Source organism: Trematomus bernacchii, unplaced genomic scaffold (assembly GCF_902827165.1).
Source record: "Trematomus bernacchii unplaced genomic scaffold, fTreBer1.1, whole genome shotgun sequence".
Classification (NCBI taxonomy): domain Eukaryota; kingdom Metazoa; phylum Chordata; class Actinopteri; order Perciformes; family Nototheniidae; genus Trematomus; species Trematomus bernacchii.
In genome coordinates this window covers 3,991,299-4,013,557 of record NW_022987564.1, presented here as the reverse complement: position 1 = coordinate 4,013,557, position 22,259 = coordinate 3,991,299, and the positions used below count along the sequence as shown (strand labels likewise).

The 22,259-nt window shown below is 40.0% G+C and overlaps 1 protein-coding gene and 1 pseudogene across 1 annotated transcript; one reads left to right on the top strand and one right to left on the bottom strand.

The window, feature by feature from the left end:
• Positions 1-1,186: 1,186 nt before the first annotated feature.
• On the top strand, positions 1,187-8,879 carry LOC117478015 (annotated as a pseudogene).
• Positions 8,880-9,159: 280 nt separating this feature from the next.
• Positions 9,160-21,646, bottom strand: zgc:110239 (uncharacterized protein LOC550326 homolog). The gene is made up of 11 exons (XM_034124868.1): positions 21,482-21,646; positions 20,078-20,137; positions 19,896-19,988; positions 18,164-18,336; positions 16,619-16,880; positions 13,548-13,743; positions 12,903-13,096; positions 12,728-12,819; positions 10,598-10,759; positions 9,788-9,977; positions 9,160-9,706 (listed from the first exon to the last, which is right to left on the bottom strand). The coding sequence occupies exons 1-11, from the start codon at positions 21,522-21,524 to the stop codon at positions 9,519-9,521; spliced, it is 1,653 nt and encodes a 550-aa protein (XP_033980759.1). The 5' UTR covers positions 21,525-21,646; the 3' UTR covers positions 9,160-9,518.
• Between the last annotated feature and the right edge of the window lie 613 nt (positions 21,647-22,259).

Genomic DNA, 22,259 nt, shown 5'->3' with positions numbered 1-22,259 from the left:
TTTTGGCAGTAATATTCCGCAATAAACTATGTCAATCATTATTTTAAGTTACTGATCAGTGCATGCAGGTTTTTAGATAAAATGTTCTTGAATTAGCTTAGGGGGATTGTATTTGTCAGCTAATTACGATGCACATTGACTTATTCTACATTAACATTGCATTTATGAGTTTCTGTTGTGCATATCAAGCTTTCTAAAAGGGTTTTAATGTTTTAGTTGACTTTATAGTGCAAGCTATTTTGCAGAATATCTTGTTATGCTTTGAAATACTAACGGGGACAAACTCAGCCTTTTCAAAAAGTGGTGGTGACATGTCCACAGTATAAATGACACCAGTTTATCTCATTAATTCACAGTGGTAGTAGTTGTTCATTTATGCAAACTCAGGTCCGCTCCTCTCTATGTGAAAGGTACTGCCTTCATCCTGCTGCTTTTTAACCATATTATTTTGGCACTGTGAAGCAAAAAAAGATACCTTTATAATTTATGACCACATAAATTACATGTGCATACATCTTTCAGTATAAGTGAATGACAGACTGGTTGAGGGGTCTCACTGTAATGCAATCTTCCAGCAGAAGATGGCAGCAGAGGGCCAAGGAAGATATCCCCACACATTGTTTCTTACAGATGTCTGGTGAAGATGTGTTGTGTTTACCCCAAATGAACAATCGGTATTTTATTTCAAAATTGTGAATGGCAAGTGCAACTGATGCTTCAATCGTTTGCATGAAGAAAAGGCATTATAATAGCCAGTGCTTCAGTGGTGTTATGTTACATTGGAGCGTGTTTTAGGAGATTTTGTAACCAACTTTATAGCCCTGCCCTCCGCGCTCCTCATTGCTCCTTACAAAACCTGTTTCCACTTCTCCAGGTTTTGCACCGTGTTAATTGTCTTATTTTCCCATCTTCCCACTTAATAGACCTACGGTATGTGCAGTGCACCCTCGATTGGAGAAACTATTTGTCAGCTTTGGGGCAGGAAGTTTCTGCATTTCAGGTCATTTCAGGACTGCTCAAGATGGGTCATGTTGGAAGAGCTGGACTAGCAGCACATGGGAATTGATGTCCTTGTTGTTTACATCCTGAGGAACCAGCCACAGCTCATCCACTCTGATACGGGTCTGCTTGGTGTCAACACTCAGATTTCCACTCCCTTCTCCAAATTGTCCTACATTTCCCCAAAATGAATTTCGACCAGATCCTCTCTGCAGTCGGAGGCTTCGGGAGGTATCAGAAAACTCTGTACGTATGGATTTGTTTACCCCAGATCCTCCTTGCTTTCCACATGATGGTGAGCATCTTCACCGGATCCACGCCGCCCCACCACTGCCGAGAGAGCTCCAGCTCAGTACCCGGGAATCAGTCCTCATTCCCGGGTACACTCAGTGGGAACTTCAGCCTCTCGGATTCCTCCTGTTTCTCTTCAGATGTCAACCTGACTGAGCGTGTGCCATGTGGACAGGGCTGGGTGTACAGCAAGGAGACTTTCCAGAGTACCACAGTCACCGAGGTATATAATATAACATGCTGATGTTGTTGCTTTTTTAGTCATTTGCACAAGGAAATCAAACTACATGACTTAGAGTTGAAACATGATACTATTATACTGAAAATGTAAGTTATCACAAGAAAAATAAAAGCAAGGTGAGCACAAAAAAGCAAGGTAAGACAATAACATAGCAATGACTGGTATATATTTATGGTTTAAGGCTTTACTTTTCATTTTGACACAAGAAACAACACTGCCTTTCTTTTTCTTTTGACCAGCTGCAATGCAACAACACTTGATAGCACAATTTGATTGGAACTGACACACAAGTGATTCAGCTTTAACACTTGCCCCAGTCTATTAATGGAAAAATAAAAAATAAATGTTTTGTCCTGCAATCTCTTCTGTGTTTTCTTCCCTTCTGACAGTGGGACCTGGTGTGTGACAGAGCGGGACTGAACAGTCTCGGGTCGTCTGTCTACATGTTCGGCCTGCTGGTGGGCTCTGTGCTGTTTGGAGCCATGGCTGACAGGTAGGCTTTGTTTCTCCTTCTTAATCTTGAAGCCCTGAAGCCGAAACAAACAGCCACACTGTCAGCTTCAGAGACAGGCTGATACTTGCACTACTAAGCATTTTGCACAAGTGGCCCATATGTCAAAGGTCATGCTAATGAGTTGTATCGCAGTGGGGTTTAACTGATAATGTTTATTTAATATATCATAAAAGATTTCGTTTTTCTGTCAAGATGGAAAAATATAGGAAATAGATTTTATTTAATTAATTAATGTATCCTTTATTTGAACTCATAAACACATCAAGGTAGAGACCTCATTTTCAATATGGCTGACAAGTAATACAAATAAGAAATATATACAGTATAGCAGAAATTATAAAAAGCCAAATTAGAATAATAATAAAACTATAAATCTATATTTGCTTTGACTTTTTAGCATTTTTCTGTATTACTTTTGGTACCTGAAACACATCCTGTCGCTAACAATTGTTGAGGTCTTTGTGAAAACACAATTTCGATTGTTTTGCATATTATTCCAGCAGGTGCACAATGAGAAAAACCCGCACCAGTACCTGCAACTTAATCCAATATATGATATGAGCATGTTCGATAGGGGCCCATATTAAAAGACAACAACGCAGTAAAGAAAGTGACTCGTAAATAAATAAAACCCAGTGTCTATAATGCCTATCAGATATAGAGAGAGAGGACCAACCAAACTTAGCTTGATGTTCACAATGCTGAGCATCCTAAATATCTCCAGTATATCAATATCTCCATCATTTTAGTTAAAGAGACAGCATTCAAATCTCTAGGGGCACTAACACTCACATCTTGTTGACATTCCTGCAGGTTTTGCATTTTCTCACAGTATCACTTGTCTGTATAGGTCACCCTGTCACAGTCAAGTTTGATCATTTATTTTATGCAAACTAATTTCCGCTCCTCTCTCTGTGTAAGGTACGGCCGACGCTTCGTCCTGCTGCTGTCCATCGCTCTTCAGACCTTGTTTGGAGTCGCCGTGGCCTTTGCACCAAACTTCCCCATCTATGTGACTCTCCGCTTTCTAGTTGGCACCACGATATCGGGAGTCATCATCAACGCCTTTGTACTTGGTATTTACAAAGCACTCAACAGACTTCTCATGTGTGAATTGTGAATTATTCATTTTCAATGACAATTAAAGGGGCCCTTGTATGCTCTTTGGGATTTTCCATTTCCTGCAGTGTCTTACATAGGTTTTTGTGCATGTAAATGGTCTGCAAAGGCTAAAACTGTGGATAATCCGTAACACAATGACATCACTACGTAATACTCGCACTTCTATTGGCCAGTGCTCCAACACATTGTATGTGATAGGCTAAGGGGCAGGATATCTACAAGCAGTTGACCAATCACAACAGAGCCGGCCAGCTAACCAATCAGAGCAGACTGAGCTCTGGTTTCAGACAGAGGGTGAAAAGAGGTGCTGCAGCACAGGCAGTATGAGAAAGAGCTTTTTAAAACATGTCAACATGTCACAGTAGAGGTGCAAAATACAAATATGAAACCTGAAAATGACCATTATATGTCCTGTGTAATGTTACTAGCAGGCATAATTCTTAACTGTCAGTGGCTAGTCATCTCATTTGTCAAACCTTCACATATCGTACTTAAAGTGTTAATTGCTCATGCTTTCTTTGTCCAATTCCACAACACAAACCCTTGCCACTCTTTCCAAAACCTTAAAGCTCCACACCACAACCCTAGCTTAACCCTCTCCTCATGAATCCTCCTCTCCTCTCCTCTCCTCTGCTCTCGTTCCAAACCCTGCACTGTTTTTCTAAAGGCACAGAGTGGACGTGCACCAAAAGACGCATGCTGGCTGGTATAATCACCGACTACGCCTTTGGTCTGGGCTACATGCTGCTAGCGGGCGTAGCATACTTGATACGAGACTGGAGAAAGTTGCAACTGGCCATATCGGCCCCCGGTTTCCTGCTCATCTTCTATATATGGTGGGAAATTCAACAAGCACCTGAACATTAAACCCACTGTTTATTCATACAGTTCTTCACAAGAGTAAATGAATGCCCTCTTTGTAATTATCATTTCCTGTCCTACTCCTCGTTGTGGCATTTTCTCCTCTCCCTTCTCCCCCTGTCGCCTCTCTCTCTCTCTTTATCTCTGTCAGGGTGGTTCCTCAGTCGGCCCGATGGTTGTTGGCCAATGACAGAAGGGAGGAAGCCATCGCACTCCTCCGCAAAGCAGCACTTGTGAACGGCCGTGTCTTACCTCCTGCTGTACAAGTGTGTCTCTCTGCATTTCATAACTGCCTTCTATCTGAACTATTTCAATGTGTCTTTTGCCTGCAGCAAGACCTGTTACAGACTCATTTCATTTAAAACCTTTATTTATCCAGGTGTATCCCATTGAGATCATTGATCTCTTTTTCAAGGGAGACCTGCTCAAGTAGGTTCCACATGAAACATTAAAACATAAACAGAACAACAAAAAGGACATCATACAGCATCATTACAGGGATTACAATTTACATAACTATCCACATGCACAGGTACCAACAGCTTCCGATTCAGTAGCATCCAACCGAGCTTTAAAAACATTTAGTGGCACCAGATTGCTCAGTTTCCATTTCAATTGCAGACTATTCCAAGACAGTGGAGCTGCGCATCTAAATGCTATCTTCCCTAAGACAGTCCTAGCAGTTGGCACATTTAATAAAACCACAGCATGCGATCTCAGGCCGTAGCCACTTACAATTTGCCGTGAGATCAGGGAGCAGATGTAGGATGGAAGTTTCCCTAACATGGCTTTGTATATAAAAATGTACCAGTGACTGAGCCTCCGTACAGTTAGCGAAGGCAAACCAGCCCTTGCATACAGGGTACAGTGATGGGTTAATGCTTTACAGTTTGTCACAAATCTCAGTGCACTGTGATACGCAGTTTCTTTTTTAGAATGGAAAAGAAACAACAAACCCATCACTTTGTTTGTCCATTTCCTGATACTTTTCCCTACACTGCATAATTCCTTTATCTCACAGCGGATTTAAAATCCTGCCAAGATGAGATGTTACACAATGTCTACATTGTGTCAAGATTGCTCACTAATTTCCTTAAACAAATGTGAACTGTAGTTTTGTTTAATATGTCCCCTTTAAAACAAGAGTAGAAGTGAATTTGCTGGGGAAATCTTTTCCAGCTGTGGGTGATACACAATGCACTTTTGGCATTCTAGTGAGTATTAATAGCAGGATAGGTATGTAAGTGGGATTTTCTCAAAATAACCCACAGTACCCAAGGTCATAGCAACAAAGGAACACTCACTGCAACAGTTGGGCAAATGTATGTGTTTTTAATTGTTTAAATAGCTATGCGGCTATATAACACAGAGCTCATGCTTTGGCTACTGGGTTAATACTTGGATATATTTGAAATAATAAAAAAGTAGAATATCACCAGCGTTGTCTTTTAAATGCTTTTGTTTTCCTGTCCAGATTGAGAAGTTAGGTGGAGGGAAGCAAAATTATTCAGCAGTGGATCTCCTAAGAACTCCTCAAATGAGAAAGAGGGCTTTCATCTTGTTCTACATCTGGTACGTTTCAGGCATCTGTGTATGTGTTTATGCTCAAATGCTCTATAGTTCATATTTAGTGAATACCAAATCATTCCATGTTTCTTTGTCTGTTTTATTTCTCTCTCCCTCCGTTACTCCCCAGGTTTGTGAATGTGCTGGTGTATTACGGCCTCTCTCTGGGTGTGTCCAGGCTGGGGACTGACCTCTACCTGACTCAGTTTGTGTTCGGGTTGGTTGAGATCCCGGCCCGTTCTGTGGTCCTGCTCGTCCTGCCCTACAGTCGTAGACTTTCCCTGAGTGGATTTCTGGCTGTGGGAGGACTCGCCTGTCTGCTCACGCTCGCTGTTCCTGAAGGTGCATTTAATGTTTTCTGTAATCGAGCTCCAAATAGGGATGTGTCGCGAACGAACGAGCCAGCTCCAAGAGCATGCAGTGTCAGCGACATGTAATATCCAAGGATTAGAGACTGTTGGATGCTGCTGTTTTGAGCATTGCAATATATTTATTTTCATTATGTTATTTATTTATGATTATTTTTAGGCTCGGCAAAGATTTGTTGTCAGTTTGTATAGGTGTTGCTATCCGCTTTTTTTTTGCGTGGTTCTACAATCAGAGAGTTACAAGGGTCTGTAAATGCAATGCAAACAATTGGCCACAGCAAATCATTTATATTAAAAATGTAATTTTTACTTTTGAATACTTCAGTACAAAGGATGTATTGAATAATTTAAGTGATATATGTGTACACATATAAATCATTAGTCAAAACAGGGCTAAATTTGATTGAATTATAAAAGGTATATAATATTATATATAATTCCCATCACTATCTCCAAACCTTTATCTCATCCTCAAATAACTCATACTCACGTGTCTCAACTCTCTCTCTGTAGATTATCCCAATGTCCAGACTGGTCTTGCCATGGTGGGAAAGTTCGGCATAACAGCGTCCTTTGCTGTAATCTATGTGTACACTGCTGAGATTTTTCCCACTGTGCTTCGGTAAGACATGTTCATTAGTACAGTTTCAATTAATTTTCTCATCCAAAATGATCTCAAAGTGATTTTTAACAAGACATGATGTGAAGGTTCTTGTAGAAAGCATTAGTGACTAGGTAACAAGTTCCTTATAAGTGCTTAGAAATAAGCACTTAGCTTGTGTCATGACTGAACTTAGCTTTTTTTGTGTTTATGGAGCTTTATTAAGATTAATACACGCTTTACAAACTTGTATTATCGGCTTTGATTGGTTAGCTGGCCGACCCTGTTGGGTTAAACGCTTAGAGATCTCCCGCTGCTTATCACGTACAATGATACAATGAGAAGCTGATGGAATTTGCCTTTGCAGACCAATTACATGCACAAAAACCTATATAACACACTAGAGGAAAGAAAAAGCATAATGGGCGACTTGAATACTTGAATACCTATTATAAAACCCTTTTTCCAATGATGTTGTGTCTTCCTTGTGTACAGGCAAACAGGACTAGGTGTGTCCTGCATGTTTGCGAGGATGGGCGGTGTGTTAGCTCCCATGATAAACATACTTCACAGCCACAGCCCCACTACACCTCTGCTCATCTTTGGTACCTTCCCGCTGCTCGGGGCTCTCCTGGCCCTGGCGCTGCCCGAAACGGCCGACAGACCTCTGCCAGACACGGTGGAGGATGCAGAGAACTGGGACATGAGGTACCACAATGTGACCTTGGTTTAGCTAATGTGTCCTTGAAGCTCCTTAGCACTCCTTTTTCCCATGTGAATCCTGAAACATCTGCAGAGAGCTCAGTGTGTTCCCTGTGTTTTGTCTCCTGCAGGTCGCCTTCCGACAAGGAGAAGGCTGAGATGTCTGAGGAGACGAGCCAATCAGTAAGCACGCAGCACAGAAAAGCAGGAGATACAACGTCTAGCTAACTGTGTGTGAAGTGTGCACAAATTCAATTATTCACATAAACATAACAACCTCAACTTTGTTACCAGGTACTGTACCTAAGATGAGACACTACAGACTTCCTCACATGCACTGGTTGAAATTTAGATTTGGGGCCGTTGTGCTTCTATTACACGTCTTTTTGAAAGAGTTTCAAATAAAAACATCCTAAATGCTCATTTAGGGGATTATTTTACTAAACTTTGTATATATGCGTCCGTAGATTTCTCCTTAATCTGCCAAAAGTTAGCATTAGTTAATGAACCATTTGCATATTTAAACATAACAATTCCTGGTTATACAAAGAACATTTTCAATCAACTATGGACGTTTTAGAGGGTTACTTAAAGTTAGTTAGGGCAGTTTTCTCCAAAGTTTTTTCCCAGACAGAAATCCTCACTTCAGCGGCACTTAGGTAGATCTATTCTGAAGTCTGATTCAAATGATATGTTATTCTTATTTTATATTTTTTAATGGCTGTTTTCTGATACATGGAGTGATAACAAGAAAGACCCAAATGTCCCTCTGTATAAACCTTTTACTTTCAAACCTGTCAACGAAATGAAACAATCATTTAAAACCTGGCTTTTTCCTATGTTTGGATTTCTGCTACGAAAATGTATGCCAATTCCTGATTTGCTTATTTAAACAAAGATTGCAGAAAACATGGGTTAATGATTTCCTTAAGGGGAAATGTGCTGGTTAGTTCATAGATAAAATGCTCTACCCTATTCACCTGTAGTGTATCCTGTTCACACAACACCCTCTATGAAATACATGATCTGCATTAAGAGCTCCATGCAAACACACCAAACTGAAATGCACATACGCACAAACCAGGCTTTTATATTTGCTGCCAAGGATAATTTAACAGCCTACAGTTTTTGAAAATGAAGGTTAAAAGTATTTCTTTACAATCTGCTCAACTGTTTACACCTTTAGTAAACATGTTGAGATGTGGTTTGATATATTTTACATACGTGATGGGACAGAGTTTGCAGACACACAGATTGCATGTTTGTATTGACTTTTTTTTAAATAACTTTAATATTTTTATATAAAAGTGTACCATGTCTGTGGACTGTTGCTGGAATACCTTTGTGGTACTTTAATGCTGTATTAAAAAAGCAAACATTTTCTATATTCTCAAGCCAAGAGAAATAAAGCTAGTTGAGTGAGATTGCATAGTTAACTTTATAAATGTAGCATTTTGTCAAACTTACATAGCTCATTTGCAGTTTTTTATGGATGCTATTGGATGTTTCTGTGATTAGAATGTGAAAATATATTTGATATCAGCATTGTTTGTAAAAGTTTGCTGTCTTTTTTATTGTATTGAATTATACTTGGATGTAAAATGGATTACTAATGAAACTGAAATATCTGGTACTGTTGACTTTTACATAAAGTTTTTAAGGGCTGTCATTTTTATAAATATGAATGTGTAATACAGATAAAGGCATGCATCAGGAGCACTGGTTATGTATTATGCAATGTCCCTCAGGCAAAAGGAATTTGGTTCTCCAAAATCTATTATTCCCCACGACAAGAACTCAGTGAATCCTTATTCTAATGCATGACTCTGCTAAAGCATGCATTGCTGCTGCCCAACAGTGTTTGCTTACCAAGAAAAGGGCCACAGACGCCATAAAACCTTATTTCTTTTTTATTGCATTGATTCCAGACCATTGCATTTGAATGCAACAAAGTTAAAAGCACAAGAACAAATTAAAATGTGAAAAAATGTACTTTGTACAACTGAATTGAAGGCACTGCAGATTTGTGGCACCAGCAATAAACTTGTTTAAAACTGTGTTTGGAAACTTCAGCTTATTCTGTGCAGCCTCTTATTTCACCCTGTAATTCAACAGCAACACATAATGATCACTAAGCAGCTCCTTATGAAGTGATCACAGCGCCTCAACACGTCTGATATCAGGCAGCTTTCATCCTCAGGCACTCGCATAGTGGCTTCAACACATCATTAAACATAGTGGAAATGTGCAAATCTATGCCAGTGTGACATATGTAGCATCAGTGGTGACCCCGCAGTTGTTATCCTTCATAGACATGAGGATGTAGCCGTCATTGCCCCAGTAAGTGGACCATGAGTTCTTTACCAACCAGTAGGGCTCCTCGTTCAGGGTGCCGTAACCCACTGCGAGCACAGCATGATCCAAATCTGCAGTGGTATTACCTGAAAAACACAAGAAACAAGTTGAAGAACAAGATCGGTGTTGCAGCAAAAAGTGTGACCGCCAGCGAGATGTGAACTCACCACACGCCGGTTCATAGTAGACGCCGTGGCTGTAGAACACAAACGATCGGTGCCCGGCATCGATGCTGACAGCCACCGGCCCGTTTTTAAAGAGCGCCAGCTTCAGGGCCTCTGCATCTCCTGATGTGACGTTGGTGTAGCTCTTGATTTGTGCAGTCAGCTGGGACGCGTTCACATGGCAAAATCCATTCTGTTCAGAAAGGAAGGGACAACGTTTACGGCTGAATTCATGTAGCAGAAAAACATGATTGTTTCCCCTTGTGGCTAGGGATGGGAATTGATAACATTTAATAGATCCAAATGCCTTGCCATGCTTTTATTCAAAGGGACTTACAAGATGTAAAATAAACCATGAAGATAAAACTCAGAGCAGCAAGAAACCTGCGAGTACATTCACTTTAAGCCATACCACTGTAAGTGCTTGTGCATTAGTTTCATTCAGCTATAACAGCTAGAACTTCTCTGCTTATCGGTCAGATTGTATATCTATTTGTCATCGCAGCTACTTTAATATCTCAGAGAACACACCACTAAATGTTTGCCTAATAATGTTTGATCATGTTAGAATAAAGGGAGCAGGGGGACAAAACTTTCCCTACTTGTAAGAAAGAGGTAATAGTAACGGATCTGTCAATACTCACAAGTAGGAGTACTTCTTAAAGGTAGGTTTAGTTGTGTCAACAGAAGTGAAACACCTTCACAGTTGGCTGCAATCCTTAAAAATAAAACTCTTAATTGGGCTTGGGTGCAGTCTTTTAAATGTTGACTTGCTACAACAGCTACAGGCTGCATATTTTGTATTCATCTCACCATCCCCATGTAGGCTCCGTAGGTTTCTGTTGTTGCGATGCCTCCATGTTTCATGATCCACTCGTATCCTCTCCACTCCTCCCCTCCATCGCAGCCGTTATTGCCGAAACCCCAGGAACAGTCCACCAGCATCTGCTGGGACAGAACCTGCAGAGAGCCCATCTGAAACAACAAGACAGAACAACATGATCCCACTCAGATGAGCAACCTCAGCATGAATCACTTTTTCTGACCTAAAAAAGTTAATTGTTTGGGAAAATAAAGTTCAGTCAAGACCAGAGGTTGCACTAGAGTTTTTCGCTGCCCGACAGGATCGTAACATTTCCATCACAATCCATTATTACCCGTCGGTCTGTACACAACTCTGACGGGGGGGGGGCACGCTCGTGAACTGTCAACGGGGGGGAGCTTGTGAACTGTTAGCGCCGATGTTATGTATGTCCACTGCACCTCGCGGGAGTGCCCCACAGCGTAAAGCACTCACAGACATTTCAATGATTTGTACGGCAAAGTTAGGTTTGGAAACGATATCATCTCCTTTTTGGCGGGCTTGCATAACACCGGAACCTCGCTGTGGGGAAGCTTTGGCGCTGTTCTGAGTTTGTTCTAATCTGTCAAAATGACGGACTGCTTTCAGATTTTTACGTCATTGTTAAAAAAAATCGGTCATAGACGGAAAATATTCGGTTAACGCGACCTCTGGTCAAGACATGTTTTTTACACCAGCTGTTGTGTATGCAGATGCTGTGAAGTTACCAAGATGGGGAGCAGCTCTGTTTACGAGCCTGCAGGTCACTTCTTGCTGCTGCGCTGCTGGCAAAGGTATAAAGATAATCTGCTGAGGCTGCACAACAGAACTTACTCTTAACCTCATCTAACTGTGTCTGAAAAGAACTATACATGCTTTAATAGAGAACTGCATGTATCTTCTCTCTCTGTGCTACCATTTCAAGTGAGAAATCTTAAGTAATTTTCGTAAAACGGCTGGACATTTTAAAGTAAATATAAAAAAGATAGGATTTTTGTCAATTTGTTTTCATAAAAATAAAAGAAAACTATTTGAATGATGCTTTCATCAGAACAAAACTGAGTATTTTATAATAAACAACCTTCTTCCATCTTTTCCCTGCAGTCAACACTACTCAATCCCTTACAGCTACTGGCCAAGGCAAGGGGCGAAATCAGGAGTGTTTTGGTAAAAGAGTTAAAGAATTCGGTCATTTCAATGGGGTGCCTTCACATCCTATAAAACAGCGTCCAATGATTGGATCTAGTTGCATGGCAACAACAGAAAAGGAATGCCTTTGAGCTTTGCCGTGCATGGGCTGGAGGCAGGCCGGAGCCAGTACATTGTCATGTCTGTCTAACGTCAGTGTGGAACAATGACTCTTCTTACCCCCCCACCACCTCCTCTGAAGGGAGCGACTTGTTTACACTCGCAGAGGGGCTTAAAGGACACAACAGGGGGGCCACAACTCAAATTAGGGCATCAAAGGCCGAATCATTACACTTTGGTGACTGAAAATAGACTCAAATGGTCAGTCCAAGTTCACACAACATTATATTTGACTATATGTTTTATACTGGCCATTTTAGGAGTTTAAAATGGAATAGCATAATTAGGTCTTGTATAATTTACAATAGGCTTACTTACTCTATTTCGCCTTATACCTGCACTGTACATTTGCTGTAAATGTACATTTCCCTGCTCTGCACAAATAAGGGATTTCTCTGATTCTGATTATTTCCTTTCGTGTGCTGTTGTAGTGTTATCTTTGGAAAATTGTCATAAAAATGTACCTTACTTCAACCCAAAATCAGCCATAACTTTTCAACTGATAGCCATATTTTATTCTTTGTTTCTATGACATGTGCTGTATGTATCCTGCCTAAATAACCAAATTCCCTTCATACAGCTACAAGCACTATTAAAGTGACATTTTTGCACATTTTAAATATTTAGAAAAATGCCAAAGATATATTAACACCAAACATAACTGCGATGAAAATCAACCAAAACATGAGCAGATGAAGCGCCATGCTGATCATCTGTGGCTTCAAACAGCATAAGGGAGTGTGGAAACACCGGAGAGTGGCCAGTGCGAGAGCTGCTGGTTTCTAATCCTTTACCTTCAGGAAGAGAGCGCCCTCTACTGTTCCAGTGGTGGCAAAGCTCCAGCAGGATCCGCAGATGGCCTGGTCCTTCACCGGGGTCACAGCACCTGCACAGAGTGGAGGTTAACACTAGGAACTCCAGGAAGAAAGAACCGTCTTTGGTAAAACAATGATATATATATGTACGTACCGTAAAGCCTCCAGTCAAGTGACTCAGGTAAGTTCACCCCTTTGTAAAGCTTTGAGGGGAAGGGGAGCCCTCTGTTCGGGGTCTTTCCTCGTTTCCTCCCCCTCATGGTGGCCAGCTCCGACATGGTGCGATCCGACAGAGAGTTCAGAGCCAGAGAGAAGGGAAGCCCTGCGCGGTTTGTTGAGTGGACATACCTACAGAAACAAGAAGACAGTCATCAGAAACCCTCCAGTTTGTTCATATTGTTTTAAAAAGCTCTACTTAACCCTTTCCCCCCCCCCCCCCCGACCTTACTGTTATTCGTACCTTGCGTGGTACAATCGGCTTCTTATTTTCATTTATTACTGTTGTGATATCGTATTTTTTTCCAATTAATTAATTTAATCTCAATTTCTGCGCTCTGTGTGCTACACTTTTATCATTGTTTATAGGATTGTAGTGTCTTGTATGTTCTATAATACAATTAAAATAGTTTCTTACACAACAAAATGCCCTGCAGTGAGAAAACATATTCATTTTTGACTAGTCTACAATGTTTGTTAGATTCCAACCAACATAGTTTTGTCGTTGTTGTCATGACATTTCAAATAAAAAGAGACTTTTGCAACAACGTAAAAGAAAAAAAGTATTGAATGTCATTCTCACCTGAGGTTATGAACAAAAGCGTGCTGTCTTTTCTCATGCTCTCTCTCATCGCTGTACTGACGCTGAAACTTGTCCTTGAAATGGTTGAACATGCGCTCTGAGTGGCCGGAAGCTGAGGTGTGGATGAGATCTTTCATTGGATTGGCCAACATGTGGTGCTCCACGCCTGGACCAGGAAATCCCCCACAGCTCATCCCTGTAGGGGGGGAAATAAAGTGTGTTTTAACCCTTTTAAACTTTAAAGGTCCCCGATTATACATCAATATATTATAGGTCTCAGATATATACAAACATGTCTCTGAAGTGTTTGCCTCCAAACACCAAACAGATCATTGCAGCATCCCATAATCCCCTCTGTTTCAGCCCTGTTTCCAAAGTGCTGATTCTCTGTCTGTTACTTTAGATGAAAATAAGGAGCCCCTCCCCACGCCCCTCTGAGAGATATTTGGTTAAAAAGAACACATTAGCCGCGTTCACACCAAGTACTTTCCTGTACTTAGTTCCGGCACTAAGAGCCCTGGCGCTTTTAACCCCAGGGTACTTAGTACAGATCGCGTTCACACCGGAGTACTTTTCCCTGAGGGAAGATTACAAGTACAGTAGGTGGCGGTAAGCACCTTAAAGTTGTTTGCAACCCGCTACAAAACAAGAGAAGAAGAAAAACTGATACAGGATCTGTTTAATCGCCATGTCGGTTTTCTTTATTGCACTCTCAAGACATAACATTAAATAGAAATATTTTAAATGTAACTAAAGTGTCAGTTGTACATGTCAGTAAACATTGTCAATATAAAATAAAGTGTCAGTTGTACTATATAATAACAGTAATAACAATATAAAATAAACTCCCAGGTGTAGGGAGTCTCAGCAGCAAACCCACCTTTATTATATATCTTCCTGAGACCCACTGCATCCGTCTGCCATAAACACTATGCAAACATACATGTTAGTTTTGGCCCATAGTGGACTCCATGTTGTGTTGTGTGAAATGGGGGGGAATTAAAAGTTTAGGTCAAATAATATTTAAAATGATATAAATTATCATATTTGTGTATGTGCCCCTGCCATTCCCCCACAAGGTTGCAACATTGATGATAAATAAATGACAAATAAAGCTTTGCCAGTTTATAACCGATGAAACATGATGGTATCAGAATAATCACTTACATGTGATGTATAGGATGCTACACAGGTCACAAAAGATAAAGTGTCAGGAGAAATAAGCTTAATCGCCATGTCGGTTTTCTTTATTGCACTCTCAAGACATAACATTAAATAGAACAATTTTAAATGTAAATAAAGTGTCAGTTGTACATGTCAGTAAACATTATATATAAAATAAAGTCATAACAGTAATAACAATATAAAATAAACTGTCCCAGGTGTAGGGATATTCTCAGCAGCATGCACACCTTAGTGCAACGTTGTGTGTCGTGTGTCAGTATTTACAAAAACTATACCAAATAAACTGTTATTAAATGCAGTTTGTCGCTCATCCTGCCGCTGCGCCGACGCTTCCTCATGGCGCAGCGCCCACACTTCATCCTGGTGCTGCTGGCGCTCCATCTGCTGCTTGAACACTTCTGCCTGGCGCTCCATCGAGGTGAGCATCTTGTCCTCCGTTTCCTGGGCCTTGGTGAACAGCACCATCTGATCTCCACGCAGCGACTCATTCACCACGGCACGCCGGTCCTCCAACGCCTGGGCTGTGTCAAAGAAATTCGCATCCCGTGTCCGCTTTCCTAAGAGGGGAAAATAAGCAATATACAATATACAAGTTTAGTCGCCATGTAGTTTTACAACATACTAGGAATGTGTTTTTTGTATTTTCACAAATAGAATTAAGGTTTCACAAATCTGAAACTGTGTTATAAAGAATGTTTAGACCCTCTGGGATAATCCAGTCCAAATAAATCGGCTATGCAGCGATTTAAGAGGTTCAAACACGGAGGATTGTTCCTTTTTGAAGAGTGCTTCATGTATGCTTGAACTTTGTTTAATGTTGTTGAGGCAAGTTAAACATAAAATATGATGAATATTATGAAATAAACATGATTGTGAACATCATTTCGATGCGTAACGTTCTTTCAAGACAAAGTTACAGTGTGTGTGTACTGTGTGCTCGGGGCCGGTGTTAGCCTATTATGGCTAGCATGGCTAGCTTGATCTACTGAGCAAATAAAAGTACATCTGAGACCATTATTGTGCAGATTAAAACCCCAGTGCATGTAGTTGATTTTACCTTCGTCGTGGTCGTCATCGTTGGCCACTGAATCCGCCGTTTGTAGTCCTGCCCGAGTTTCTTTATTTTTAGCCGGTGTGCCGTGGGGCTGTGCACATTCCCAGGTCGAGTGAAAGCTACTGAACTGGCTTCAGTGCATTCCCTGGGTCGCGTCCTCTGCGTAGATCTCCAGAAGCGCCGACACCTCATCATTTCTTGATGCTTGCCATAACTGCTTTCAAAAACAAACACAACGCACGGAGCGTTGTGTTTTTGTAGCGAGGAAAAACAATGGCGGCTCTACACAACATTTTCAGAGTTGTACGGGCGTGGTTTGCAATTCGCCCAGCCAATCAGCACTGGGGCACTTTTGGAGAACTTTTCACCCACAGAAAAGTACGCTCTCTGAGTTGGCTCTAAAAATGGGGGTAAAAGTACCCGAGATTAAGTACGATTTTTGGTGTGAACGCGACTCACGGAACTAAAACGCGAAAAGTACGGTGAAAGTACTCCGGTGTGAACGCGGCTATTGGTGCTCTAGGAGGAGATTCAGGTGATAAGGTGGGGTGGGGGGTTACCTTGGTTGGTGATTGGCTAATGGTTACACAAGCCAAAAAATCGTTATGACATCATAAAGTGGCCAAAATCTGATCAGCTCATTTTCAGACAGGATTTTATATAAAGGGATCAGGACAAAAAGTGAGCGAATCTTTTTTCCTGAAACTTCCAGAATCTCTTTACACAGAGGGGACACATGTTGATGTATAAAAGACGTGAAAAAGTGGATTTTGCATAATAGGTCCTTTTTAAAAACAATTCTGGATGTTTGGACCTACAGCAGAGCACACACCTTCAGGCAGGGAGAAGGCTTTGGGGTCCACATGAGGGCTGAACTCTTTGTAGTCCACCAGGTATTTGTCGTAATGTGAGCCCAAGAGCGTGTTGTATCCCATCATCTCGTAATGCAGCGGGGTGACTGGGTCCTCCTTGCTGTTTGCCCCCCGCTCTGAGTGTGTCACCCACAGTGTGTAGGTGTTCTTCTTGTGACCCACAGTGGTCACATTCTGCCACAGTTCACACAGGGACCCTCCAAAGTACTCCATCCTCAGGAACTATGGGGGAGGAGGGGGCATCAATATCAGAGTGGCAAACTCAGTGGACCTTTTTAAACGACATCTGAAGACATATTTTTCTAGATTAGGTTTTTATTAGGAACATCCACCTTTTAATTGGTCTTTAAATCATTATAATTTTGTATATTCATTTATTTGATAGTTTTCATATTTTAATATATTTATTCATGTTATCTTATGTCTTCCTTTGTTGTACTGAGAGGATTGTGAACATTTGGATCATTATGTATTTTATTGTACTCTTCATTGAATTTTTAAATTATGTTTACTTTGCTGCCTGTGTGTAAAAAGGTTAAACGTTTGACCTGAATTGAATTTCTTGTTATCTGATTTAAATGTGTGCAGTGTTGTTACAGCACTTGGAGATGCAGATACTGTATGAAAAGTGCTATAAAAATAAAGCTTTATTATTATTATTAATATTATTATTATCAACATTGTGAATGGTAAACACACATAATTGAATATGTCTGCATCTGGAAGAAATCAGGGTTGAATTAAATGTAAAGCTACAGTTAAAATGAAATCAATACATGCATTTGTATCCTGTTGCAAAGAGGATGATGTTAACTATGATGTTTTGATGTATGGAGCCCAGTTTTACCCGAGCCCCTAACCTAAATCTCACAAGATATTCATGAGTGCCATTTATTTGCACACACTGTCCTCTCTTGTTGAAACACAACCAGTTGGAGGTCTGCAAATAAATCCTTTAAGTGTAAATAAGTGCAGAGTTGCCAACACCCGCTTTAAAATCTGTCTGCTCAGGTTCAGTCTGAAGTTACATTTGAATAGGTCACAGAATACACCGGGAGGGGGGAAGCAAATAGTACTTTTTGTAGAAGTTCTTATTTTAGGGATTATTTTTCCATGCTGTAAAATAATCTAGGAAATGCTTTGGTTCATTATCATAGCAACGAATTACAGTCTTCAAGTTTGTTTAGGTTAATAAAACTGATATCAACATTTGTTTTTAAATCTCAGCTAAAAACGCACCTCTTTGCACTTGCTTTTAACACTAGTTGAACATAACATTTTTACATTTGTATGTGTTTTTATATGTTTCTAGTTACTGTGCTTTTTATCATATTATTGTACTCCCATTGTGTTATTTGATATTGTATTTATTCCGTGTACAGCACTTTGGTCAACTGAGGTTGTTTTTAAAATGTGCTATATACATAAATAAAGATTGAGATTGAGATTACACAACTTTGTTTTGGTGCTGAAATACTGCACCGAGCGCCTTTACACTCACAGACCTGGAAGCCCTGCACATCAGGCAGAGACGCCTGCGTGGTGACGGCTTCATCGGCCGTTCCGTTGGTCTGGAAACACTTCATCACGTTGTGCTCCGTCTCTGTGGTCTCTGGAGAGATTGTATAAGCAACGCCCCACTGCGGCTCTGCACCCAGCTGGTAGGTCGACACCTGGCCTGTTGACAAACAATGTGAGACACCTTTTGTTTACTTCAGTAACATAATGACATCACTATATTACACTAGTGCTTCTATTGATATGCTTTATGATAGGGTGGGACATCTCTCAGCGGTTGACCAATCAAAACAGAGCCAGCCAGCTAACCAATCAAATCAGACTGGGCTCTGGTTTCAGACAGAGGGTGAAAAGAGCTGCTGCAGCACAGGCAGTATGAGAAAAATAAAGAGCTTTTTGAACATTAAAGCATGCAGACATGTCACAGTAGAGAAACTAAATACTCATATTAGTGATGGGAATTATGGCTCTTTGAAGGGAGCCGGATCTTATGGCTCCGTTCCTTTCAAAGAGCCGTTCAAAAGAGCCGTTCAAAAGAGCCGTTCAAAAGAGCCCCCCTTTTTTTTAAAGGGGGCGGGGTTACTAGGTTTATCTGCGAAATAATCACCAGGATAATGATTGACTGTATTGCCAGACCTAATGTCAATAATCGGCATTGTAAACATGACACAAGGTGGCGCCATATCCATGTCATTCATGTCAGTGAATGTACTTTGAATTTACCCTCTGTATGTGTTAAGTAAATAAAGTTGCCTTGCCTTGAATGAAATTCATGCAACTCTTAATATTAGATACTGTGTTTTTAAGTGGTGATGGAGATTATTTGTTGATCCTGCTTTAAAGGATATTTTGCCTTTTACAAATGGTGCGCTTTATCACTGCCTGGGTTTTGGTTGAAGTGCATCCAAATGCTGCTACGTTTTCACGTTTGGCTAATTTTCCATCCGAAAAACACGTCGTCTACCTGTCCTGTACCACTTGTTATGACTTCTCTCTCGCGCGTATTCCGTTAAGACCAACCCCATCTCACTCCTCATGCTCAAACCTACCAATCAGAGTAGGGGCGGGTCTTCACAGAATACGTTTGGGGAACAAAATCAAGCTTTTTAAAAGGCGAGTGGATGTTGGCAGGCAGTGAGTGCAGACCAACGATTGAACGATAACAAGAACGGCTCTCACTAAGTAGGACTCGGTTCCCCTCGTTCGTACCAAAGAGCCGTTCAAAAGAATCGGCTCGTTCGCGACCGACACATCACTAAATCATATGAGCCTGATAATTAGGCTTTTCCATTTCTTTTAATGACCAAAACTCTCATATAACTCATTTTCTTTTCACCCTATGAACAGATTGTGCAACCCCATGACACAAATGTATGATTTGGGATACTTAAATACAAATTGGTAACTGCCACTTACTAACCGTAACGGAGAAAAGTTCAATCCGACATTTTACTTCCTGAAGATGGTAAGGATACAAAAGAAGAATCCTATAACATAATCTTAAACAAGACAGAAAGTAACAGGCTCAAAGTCATATGAGCTGTAACACGAGGTAACAGTGAAACTTCTCCAGAAGTGCTTATTCTTTCTTTTTCACTTCTTTGTTTATGTTCTGCTCTGCTCACAAAGGTCTGACACAAGAGGTCTTCAGTTTCACATCAATAATCCAGCCAAGCAAAAAAAAACAGCTTTAAGAGGAACAGTCATGTGGTTTCTTACCATGGTAGTAGTCTATCCGGCTGGACTTTGCCGCTAGATCAAACCAGGCCTCAAAAGGCTCCTTGATCTCAGCATAGGGCAGAGAGATCACCCCTGCAATGGAAAGGTCAAACATGTTATCGTGTAATAAGACAACATTATAAGGAAAAGGCCCGAATGTGTAATGTGCAGGTACTGCTTACCTTTGACATGATAGCTGCTCCCAAAATTTGGAAGAGAAGGGACTGCTTTTCCCTCTGAAGCTGAAAACAAGCATAACAAGTGTTATTTATGTAATACTCATAACAGAATGCATGTGATATGTAATAACATGTGTCACGAGTCCTTATCAATTACAAAGGGTCACAGTAAATATCGACAACAGATGTGGTAATTCAGTCAAATCTCTATTTTTTTCCAATGTTACGCCCATAGCAAACAATGAACGGATGCCTTTTGTCAGTCATTTGTAGGGAAATTAAACAATTAACATAAGAGAATGCGTTATTAGTCCCAGAATGTGGGGAAATGTGCAGTGTTTCATCAACAAAAATACAGAGTTAGTGCATAAGTGCCCAGATAAAAACTAAACTAAATATTGTAGACAGTCTGAATATAGAATTAAAACTATTGCACGCATGCTATGTACTTATCAAAAAGCATATCATAGTGATATTGATATTACAGATGAATAAACAAAAGAATTGGGTGTCTTTGTATGTGCAGTTTACTCGTATATATAATATCTACATTATGGGTAAACTGGGAGCAGTGCTGATTAAATTATTGTACATTATTAAGCCATTCTTCAAGTAAAACATATTTGTAAAAATCTAATAGCTCCCAGACTTTAATTGCCCACAATCCCTCATATTGCATTTAGCAAAGGGAAGGAATAACAATAACACAATAACACAATTACTAAGTTCAGTCATTAAAATGTAGCATTGCGTGTTACATATAAACCGAATCAAAGAATAGGTTATATAGTATCATAAGCTATATTGTAGGATGCATCAGGCTGCCTTTATAAGCAAGTTAAGTCTACATTTACATATTTCTGCCTGAAGTTTGGCATTAATTGAATCAGAATGCCTTAATTCGTCCCACAGAGATCATTACATTGTGACAGCAGTATAGATAGAGACGAACTTAAAAAAATAACAAACTGTTAGATAAAAATCCATGCACATAGTATTTAAAATAAATAGTACACATTCAGGGAAACATTGTAGAATACTGTGTGGTAGCGGGTAGATTGCAGTGGTATATAAAATAAATATAATTTGTTGTCAGTTAAAGGACATGTAATGTAATGTAATGCTGAGAAGTAGCAGGCAGTAGTAATACTAATATTAGCTAACATATTGCACAACACTGGTGTCATAGTTATAGTGCATAATAGTATAGTACAACCTCTATCATTTAAATGTATGAACTGCGAGTATGTACCACTGCTGTGAAAGACTCACTGTGTATTCCTTAAAGTATTCCTTATCTGAACAAAAACCTTCATGAAAACACGCTGTAATAACACTGTTATGCTATGCTAGCGGCTATAATAGCATGCAGCTAACTGAAAACACAATGTAAATATTGTCTCTTACCTATTACAGCCCACAAAAGAACAGCTGCGATGTACAAACGCATTGTTTCCACTGTGAGATCAGAAATACAGGAGTCAGACTAAACTAAAACAAAAACCCATGACTCGCAACCTTCGTTTGTTAATAAATAACTAACTGCAAGGACCCAACGTAACTGACGTCCTCTTTCAACCAATCACAGTGTTGCTTTGAAAAGTGTCCACAAATCAGACACGAGAGGTGGGGTTTATTTGCGATGTGATTTGTGTCATATGACTTAATCTGTAGTTATACCAAAGATGTAGTTATAATCAAAAATGCTTTGTAGAAACTTTATAAACAGTCTCTGCAATGACTGTAGTTTTTAATATGCAAGATTTTGTATCTGTGATTTCCAGTGTTGGTTAGTAACCACGTACATTTACTTAAGCACAGTACTTTAGCTGAGTATTCTCAGTTTATGCTACTTTATACACTATTCCACTACATTTTAGAAGCTAATATTGTACTTTTTACTCCGTTACATTTATTTGACAGCTTTTAGTGACTAGTTCCTTTTCAGATTTAGATTATTAGCTAAAACAAAATACAAATTGATTATTGAAAGGACTATGATATATAATTAAAGGTTAGGATATACAATATTTTGTATTAGTTCTACAGTACCTTTACCAGCTGTGATAAACACACTACCATCAATAATCATAAGTCATTTAATATATATATTTCTGAAATGGGCCAGTACGCATAAGGAGTACTTTCACTCTTGGTACTTTAAGTATATTTTGATACAGTTACT